The 9,373-nt window shown below is 40.4% G+C and overlaps 2 protein-coding genes across 2 annotated transcripts in view; both read right to left on the bottom strand.

The window, feature by feature from the left end:
- LOC106632419 (protocadherin gamma-A7) overlaps window positions 1-9,212 on the bottom strand; it is a 27,687-nt gene extending 18,475 nt beyond the window's left edge. The window contains exon 1 of the mRNA XM_042217173.1: window positions 5,219-9,212. Coding sequence (XP_042073107.1) covers window positions 5,219-7,568 — 2,350 coding nt within the window. The 5' untranslated portion in view covers window positions 7,569-9,212. The remainder of the gene's footprint in view (window positions 1-5,218) is intronic.
- Window positions 7-4,873, bottom strand: LOC102297915 (protocadherin gamma-A3). Its single transcript, XM_014331326.2, has one exon. The coding sequence runs from the start codon at window positions 3,817-3,819 to the stop codon at window positions 1,372-1,374; it is 2,448 nt and encodes an 815-aa protein (XP_014186812.2). The 5' UTR covers window positions 3,820-4,873; the 3' UTR covers window positions 7-1,371.
- Window positions 9,213-9,373: the final 161 nt, after the last annotated feature.

Raw genomic sequence — 9,373 nt, 5'->3', positions numbered from 1 at the left:
ACCAGAATCCCTTTGTCTGTCTGCAGCTCGGTGTAGTGAACGTTTTCTCCGGTCACGATACGGGCCCGCCCTGAGCGGAGCCTTTTCAGATCCAAGCCAAGATCCTGCGCCACATTACCAATAACAGAGCCTTTCTTCATCTCCTCAGGTATAGAATACCGAATCTGACCACCTACCATGTTAACAGCAAGAAGCAGCAACAGAAGAAATCCTATGTGACGTCGTACTCCACAAAGTGATCGCCATTCGGATACGCAACTCAGGCATGTTAAAGTCGCCATCACTCAGACAGAATATATATATGTAGAGAACGAACGATTTTTCCGTTCAGGTAGTTTAAATAATGTCCTAGTCTATCATCCCTGAAGCTACATTTACAATTGTCAACAACCTTTATAAAGTTGTGAGTCCTCGTTCAAACGAAATCTTGACAAAAGACAATGAGCTGCCCTTAATGTATGATCACTGAGGGGATGGACTGGATGACAACGAAAGACCGAAAATATTTAACTGGCCAACAGCGTCCCTTAGAGTATAAAACGTGGAAGTCATATGATTCCTGAATTTCAGAAGCAACACCGCAAACCCAACATCAACACATTTTATCTTGCGTGGAAATCAATATGAAATGATATCAAAACACCATGTTCAATAAAATATTTTCACTTCAGCATGTATGTCGCAACGAATTTTGTGAGGAGATATAGTTAAAATGGACCCACTAGAATAATGAGAGATTATCATTCAAGTAATTTCTAAACCCGGTAAACAGAAGAAACCGTTGCAACAAAAAATAAAAAAAATAAAAATAAAAAAAAGGAAAAAAGAGAAAGAAAACGGAAGTATTACTTTTTAAGGAATATATGTATAAATCTATATATCAGTTGCTAAAATAATTCATGTGTCCTCAGGATCTTATAATGAGTAATTTAGAATCACTAGAAAGTATTTTGGCACTCAACTGTCTTGTCATGAAATGTTTTCATGGGAAAGACATAACATAAGAATGCTATTAAGATATGTGTGAATGATTGCTCTGCTTAACATTAAAATGTTTTTTACTAAACTTTCAGGGTAGTCTCGTTCTTTAGAATGTTGTGGAAACCAAATAATATCATTAAACAAAATGTCAGAAGACACTGCAAAGACATGTTTAGAACATTAAAACCCATTTATTTATACTAAAAGAAAAATATTGGCCTCTACCCCTGATTATTCTGGAGGATGTGTGGAGAATGTGTCAATTGTGGTAACCTAGAATTACCTGACTGCTAATGTAAACTAAGACTCTGTTCTTGTTGCTGGAAATTTTGCAACATTGAGAAGCTATTTCATTGAAGCAATTACATAAAGGATAAGGAACAGATGTGTCTATATGAAATGACAAACCTCCAGAGGAGAGTCTGGTTCATCCAGGATGCTCTTTTCACTCTGTATCCGCTGCATCGTTCCTGTAGAACTGGGGTCCATTATCAGCACGTTCTGACTACCAGCTCTGCCGAACTTACAGTCACTCTTTCTGGAGTCAGTCGTCCTGCACACCTCGTAATTGTACACATGTGGCAGAGTCCCTGTGCCCAAAGTGTCTGAGTAACGTGGTGGATAATATGGAATGACAGGCAGGTTGGAGTGATACAGGATGCGAGACTGTCTCCACCTGTAGATTTTGACTGATATAATAACCACTAAACACGTGATGAAGAGGAAGGAAACTACAGCCAGAGCCAAGACTAAGTAAAAAGTCAGGTTGTCATTGTACTCCTTGTCGGTCAACTCAGTGAACTCCGACAGCACTTCAGGGAAGCTGTCCGCCACCGCCACGTTAACAATGACTGTAGCTGAACGAGAGGGCTGCCCGTTGTCCTCCACTATAACAGTCAGTCTTTGTTTGACAGCATCTTTATCAGTGACTTGGCGGATAGTTCTGATTTCTCCATTCTGTAAGCCCACTTCAAACAGCGCCCTGTCTGTGGCTTTCTGCAGTTTATAGGAGAGCCAGGCATTCTGTCCAGAGTCCACATCAACAGCCACCACTTTAGTCACCAGATAGCCCACATCTGCTGAACGAGGCACCATTTCAGCCACCAGAGAGCCACCAGTCTGGACTGGGTACAGAACCTGAGGGGGGTTGTCGTTCTGGTCTTGGATCATTATTTTCACAGTCACGTTGCTGCTGAGTGGAGGAGAGCCTCCATCCTGCGCTTTTACAATGAATAACAGTTGTTTGATTTGCTCATAGTCAAACGAACGCACTGCATGCACCACTCCACTTTCTGCATTAACAGAAACGTATTCAGATACTGGAGACCCATTAATCTCACAATCTTCCAAAATGTAGGAAACGCGGGCGTTTTGGTTTTCATCGGGGTCTTTAGCATTAACAGTCATGATAGAAAGACCAGGAGAGTTATTTTCCACAATCCAAGCCCTATAAAAATTTCGAGGAAATTTTGGGGAATTGTCATTAACATCTGACACCTTTAGATTAAAAGTTTTTCTGGTTGACAGCGGAGGGGAGCCCGCGTCTGAGGCAATAACGGTGATGTTAAATTCTGACAAACTTTCACGATCTAAGGCAGCATCAGTTATCAGTGTATAATAACTTCTCACATTGGATTTAATTTTAAAAGGAACACTGCCTTCGATCGTGCACCTTACCTGTCCGTTTTCACCCGAATCAAGATCTTTCACATTAATAATGCCAAGAGTGGTACCCGGAGCTGAGTCTTCTGACACAGGACTAGTGAATGACATCACGTTAATGACCGGTGCATTATCGTTTATATCCAAGACCTCAATTTCAACTTTACTAGAATCTGTCAGTCCCCCTTGATCTTTCGCTTCAACTCTGAACTCAATCTTTTTGTCCATTTCAAAGTCGATTTCCTTTGCCACATATATTCGACCAGTAGCTTCATCTATATCGAATAAATCAGCTATCCCTGCCTTTGATTTTGAAAAGTAATATGCCACTTTTCCATTTGAACCGGTATCAATGTCGCTCGCATTCACTGTAACAACATGCGTGCCTTTTGGGGCATTTTCAATCACCGCGGCCTTATATAAGGATTGATTAAACACCGGAGCATTGTCATTCGCATCTAGTACGTTTACCTCTATATTTACTGTCCCAGATTTCTGTGGATTTCCACCATCAACGGCCAACAGTTTTAAAGATAGGCGTGGCTGTACCTCTCTGTCTAAAGGCTTCTGAAGCATCATTTCAGCATATTTACTTCCATCCGGATTAACATATTGTTTCAACACAAAATTGTCTGTCGGAGTTAAAATGTAGTTCTGCAGACTGTTTTGCCCAACATCAGCGTCCTCCGCACTCTCCAGCACAAAACGGGAACCGAGCGCAGCAGATTCGCTTATTTCAAATTCCAAGTGACTGTTCTGAAAAGTGGGAGCGTTATCATTTACATCCAATACCTCTATCGTCACAGGGTGCAGCTCCATCGGTTTTTCCAATAAAATCTCAAAGGTAAAGCTACATGGAGTCAAATCCCCACAAAGCTGCTCTCGGTCTATTCTCTCATTCACAACTAAAGTCCCTTTGTCTGTTTTCAGCTCTGTGTACTGAATGCTTTCTCCCGTAACGATACGGGCCCGTCCAGAACGAAGCCTTTTTAGATCCAAGCCAAGATCTTGTGCCACATTTCCAACAAGGGACCCTGTTTTCAGCTCCTCTGGGATCGAATATCGGATCTGTGCCTCCGCTCGATAAAGAAAAAGGACGTGAAAAACAAACAGGCTGGCTGTAAGTTGCATTCGCCATCTTACAACTCGGTCTCGATGTTCTACTCCAAATGCCATTTTTGAAAACAGGTCTTAAAAACCAAAACCGAGCAATGGATCGAGGGCTTTAACTTAGAGAGGAAGACTCACACACCCTAGGTCGATATATGACGTTAAATAAAAAAGCAGGTGTGTATTCTATTTGATCCAGCTCCTATGAAAAGCAGATCATCTGCCGTTACAAAACGCAGTGATGGGGGTGGAAACAGCCCTGTCTCGAAATGCATGGCAGAATAGATTTACCAGGCAACAGCGTCACTTAGAGGGTATAATATGAAACTAGAAAAGCCAATGACCACGTTCATCACTCTGCACACTATCTCTGTAGAAATAACGTAATGATTTCACTTTGAAGGCACGTACGTCTGTTAAGTGAATTAAAGAATGCAGAAAATACTGACTTTCACTGTTAGAAAAAGATTAATTCAACTGGAAAAAAGCAAAAAGTGTGTGACACAAAGCAAAAAGACCACTGGCACTTTCTTCTCTTTTTCCTCTTTCTTTTTCTTTTTAAAACATTTTTTGATAACAGCGGATTTCAAAGTTACTGTCACATGTCCCCTTATGACATAAAAAATACACATTGCTAGTGACCTGTAAATTTTAAAGAAGAACGAATGATAATAACGCAAAACTTGCTTGCTATTAAATGAATCTGAAGTTATGGGTTGTCGTTTTTTATTATTTATTTATTTATTTATTTGTTATTATTTATATAATTAACTGCATTATAAATAAAACATACAAGTGGATCCTAAATGAATGGCCTCTTCAAAGTCTTAGAAATCTCAACGATAATAATGACGACTGCATCTCAGAGCAAAGCACTTCAGCACCAAGGACAGTGACAGGACAGTGGAGCCGTTTCCATTTCAGAATGCAACTACTACAGTATTTAGACGTAATTATATTAACCCTGCATGAAAACAAACATTGTCATTTGATGAAAAATAAATATATATATATTAGTGTTCACACAAGCCAATATAATCAACCGGAGACGTGATGCTTGCACTGTATCCTACAAAGTTTCCAGCGTCATCCATACTAACCAAGGTCTGAGTTATTGCACTTATTGGGGGGGGGGGTATTCGCTGATTATGTATAAACGCAAAAGATAAAGTTTTTTGTCAGTGTGATTTACTTTGTCTTGAGTAGAGTCGGTGAAATTGTATAACCATCTTCAAATGAGGAGCTATTGTTACACTTTGTTTTACAGACAGATACTGTTTACAGACAGAATGATAGAAGAAATTCTCTTCATGACTGTTACAGCAAAAGTGTAGTTTAAAACTATTTATTAGCAATGCTAGATTACTGACACACAAGCGCCCAAATGTAAAACATAAACAAACCTCTATCGGAGAGTCTGGTTCATCCAGGATGCTCTTTTCACTCTGTATCCGCTGCATCGTTCCTGTAGAACTGGGGTCCATTATCAGCACGTTCTGACTACCAGCTCTGCCGAACTTACAGTCACTCTTTCTGGAGTCAGTCGTCCTGCACACCTCGTAATTGTACACATGTGGAAGAGTCCCTGTCCCCAAAGTGTCTGAGTAACGTGGTGGATAATATGGAATGACAGGCAGGTTGGAGTGATACAGGATGCGAGACTGTCTCCACCTGTAGATTTTGACTGATATAATAACCACTAAACACGTGATGAAGAGGAAGGAAACTACAGCCAGAGCCAAGACTAAGTAAAAAGTCAGGTTGTCATTGTACTCCTTGTCGTGGGTCAACTCAGTGAACTCCGACAGCACTTCAGGGAAGCTGTCCGCCACCGCCACGTTAACAATGACTGTAGCTGAACGAGAGGGCTGCCCGTTGTCCTCCACTATAACAGTCAGTCTTTGTTTGACAGCATCTTTATCAGTGACTTGGCGGATAGTTCTGATTTCTCCATTCTGTAAGCCCACTTCAAACAGCGCCCTGTCTGTGGCTTTCTGCAGTTTATAGGAGAGCCAGGCATTCTGTCCAGAGTCCACATCAACAGCCACCACTTTAGTCACCAGATAGCCCACATCTGCTGAACGAGGCACCATTTCAGCCACCAGAGAGCCACCAGTCTGGACTGGGTACAGAACCTGAGGGGGGTTGTCGTTCTGGTCCTGTACATGTACAATAACTGATGTGTTACTACTTTGTGGGGGTGACCCACCATCTTGTGCTTTAACTCGTATTTGATACTCTTTGACTTGTTCATAGTCCAGTGAACGCAGAGACTGAATGACTCCACTTTCTGTATTAATGGAGAAATATGCGGATACCGGATTTCCATTCAGCTCGTCTTCAAAAAGAAAATATGATATACGTGCATTCTGGCCCTGGTCCAAATCAGTAGCACTAATCTGCAACAGAGGGACACCTGGAGAATTGTTTTCCGTTACCTGAGCGCTGTAAAGACTTTGACTAAAAACTGGAGCGTTGTCATTAATATCGCTAACTTCTAAATAGACGGATTTTTTGTTCGATAATACTGGGAAGCCCTCATCAGTGGCAGTGAGAGTAATGTTGTATGTGGGAAGCTTCTCTCGGTCGAGAGTTTGCGCAGTGATTAATGTATAATAGTTTCTGAGGGAAGATTTAATTTTGAAAGGCAGATGTTCATCTATAGTTAAATGCACCTGTCCGTTTTTTCCAGAATCTTTATCTTGGACACTAATTAACGCCACAACTGTGCCAGGAGGAGAATCTTCTGAAATCTTCCCCGAATAGGAAGCCATTGTGATTACTGGACTGTTATCATTTTCATCTACTATTTCGATCACTAACTTGCTGGCTCCTGTGACACCCCATGGATCTTTTGCTTGGAGGTTTATCTCGTAATTTGGAGAAGCCTCATAATCGATATCCCCGACTAGTTTAATCTCACCTATGTTGGAATTTATTTCAAAAGGACAAGCGGAACCATCTTCTAGGTGTGTGAATGAATATGTAACGTTACCATTGTAACCTTGGTCAGCGTCTACTGCACTGACTGTGGCAATAATTGTGCCTCGTAAAGCATTTTCCAATACAGAGGCTTTGTATATGGACTGTGTAAAAACGGGCGAGTTGTCATTTGCATCCAGCACAGATATGTGTATTTTTACCGTTCCGGACATCTGCGGCTCGCCACCATCGACAGCCGTTAATATGAGCGCATGTTTGCTTTGCTTCTCGCGGTCCAAACCACTCTGAAGCACCATTTCGGCATATTTACTCCCATCTGCTCGAGTATGTTGTTTGAGAACAAAATGTTCGTTTGCTTTTAAAGAATAACTCTGCAGTGAGTTTGTCCCTACGTCAGGATCAGCTGCACTATCAAGCAAAAACACAGTCCCAGTCGGCGTCGATTCGCTAATTTCTAAATTAATTTCTTTTTTGGGGAAAACGGGAGCATGATCATTTATATCTTGTATTTCGATAGTAATGGAAAACAATTCGAGTGGCTCTTCAAGAACAATTTCCAGACTAAAGCTGCACGGAGATTTCTTAGCGCATAATCGTTCTCTGTCAATTCTTTCATTGACAACGATATGGCCTTTGTTCTGGTTCAGCACGACATATTGATTATCATCTTCTATTACCAGTCGAGCTCGACCAGATACCAACCGTCTGACATCCAAGCCCAGGTCTTTTGCAATGTCCCCGACAAAGAGTCCTTTCCTCATCTCTTCTGGTATAGAATAGCGGATTTGTCCAGTGACAGCAGCAACCACAAAGAAAAGCAAAATGGAGACGTTCCACTGACGCAGGGTACCGTTGTGCTTCATATTATCCATTTCTTCGCAGTAATATCAGGTCCAAAACAACACAGTCATCGGTACAGAAAGCTCCAGCTATTTATCATAGAGGCTTTGCAGTGTGTACAGTCTTCTTTTAAATTTACCCAAAGCCACGACAGCTTAATAGCCATCGCCTATCTCCTTTAAAGACGGGTGGTGACTTTGTGTCTTTAATACGCATTGCACAAGTCTGCTTAGGCAACAGCACCACCAGCAGTGATGAACTAAAACGGCAGGTGTCTGAGCACTGATGCTCCACTGTTTAGCCTTTCCTGACTACTACATACATTGTTTTTTAGCAACACCCATGCAAAAGAAAGCAAAATCTCGATAAGATCTCGATAAGCATAAATAAAAAGATAAACGAATAAGTTAAATAAATGAAGCATATTTTTTCCATAACGGGTGATTAATATACTGTCTGTTTTATTATTATCTCTGTTTACAAGTCATCTTATGACCACCTAAGTAGGTCCAAAATTTGCCGTGAATGGAGTGGGCTGACAGCAACAACAACGTTTTCTGATACAATATATTCAGCAGACTAAAAAATATAAGAGATTGAGCGAATTCATTTGACAAACATTATGTTGAGACTGAAGTGTGGACAAACACACAGATTCTGTGTAAAACCATACTGAGCTGCATATCTGCAGAGAGAGGCAGGCTGACAGATGGTTACATAGATAAATGAACAAATGTATACAAAGATACAGTAGAGAAGGAGTGGATAGATAGACGGATAGATAATCTGATCTAATCTAACTGATGAGTCCAATGACCTAGATTTGAGCAGTGGAATCAACATTGAAAGTACTGCTACACTCATCCAGAGGCATGAAAAAATAATGACACATTTCAGAGCAGTATGTTTGTTTGTTTGTTTTTGGTTTGTTTTCTTTTTTGTAGAGCTGAAAGGAATGGATAAATTTGATAGGTTTTGATACTTTCTTGCATGTTTCCCTCTTCACACATATTAGCATCCTGCTGAAGAGCAAAAATATTTTGTGCACCATGATTGAGCATTATTTAGGCAAAGACTCCACAGCAGAAGCCAGAAATATTCACATTAATATTCATGTAGCATAAAGCCTAGGGTAGAACTACACAACGCACACAAACTAGAGTAATGTTGCTGCTGTGTTTCAAGACTGCTACCTGCAGTCTCAGTCCTGCACCAATATGACTTTCAATGAAACATTTCTGGGGATATTTGTTGTATAAACACTCATAACATTTCATATCTAGTGTCAATGTAGATCATGGGTTGTGGTGAAATACTATCATGTACTGTGTAAAGGGAACTGTGAATTTCATATTAATTGTGGCTGTATATTGCAATGATAAGGATTTTAGTGTTTGGGGTGAGATTTCAGGGAAAAGGGGAAATCAAAATAATCTTACCTATTAGATTGAAGTGGAAGATTCATCCAGGAAATGCACCAAGAAAAGAAAGAAGAAAAAAGACAGTAGTTAGTATGTATCCTGAAGAACAACAGCAATAAAATAAAATAAAATAGAATTCATGCATATTTATTGGTTTTACACACTGCAAGTGCAATACCGATACAATGGACTACCATAATTTGATCTTTTGAGTTTTTGAAGCAGCATTTTACCCAGACCAAAAATATTTTAGATTTAATAATCTAGTGTTTGAGAATTTAATTGCACTGATTGTTCCTCCTCATGTTTAGAACACTGTTGTCACTAACTTGCTGGCTCCTGTGACACCCCATGGATCTTTTGCTTGGAGGTTTATCTCGTAATTTGGAGAAGCCTCATAATCGATATCCCCGACT

The sequence above is a fragment of the Haplochromis burtoni genome, unplaced genomic scaffold (genome assembly GCF_018398535.1).
Source record: "Haplochromis burtoni strain Fernald_Lab_line unplaced genomic scaffold, NCSU_Asbu1 Contig_1654, whole genome shotgun sequence".
Lineage (NCBI taxonomy): Eukaryota > Metazoa > Chordata > Actinopteri > Cichliformes > Cichlidae > Haplochromis > Haplochromis burtoni.
The sequence above is the reverse complement of the archived record's forward strand: the minus strand, read 5'-3'. Positions and strand labels throughout refer to the sequence as shown.

Excerpts from the sequence above, each read along its gene's own strand:
- LOC102297915 (XM_014331326.2), bottom strand. The coding sequence starts at position 3,819 with ATGGCATTTGGAGTAGAACATCGAGACCGAGTTGTAAGATGGCGAATG.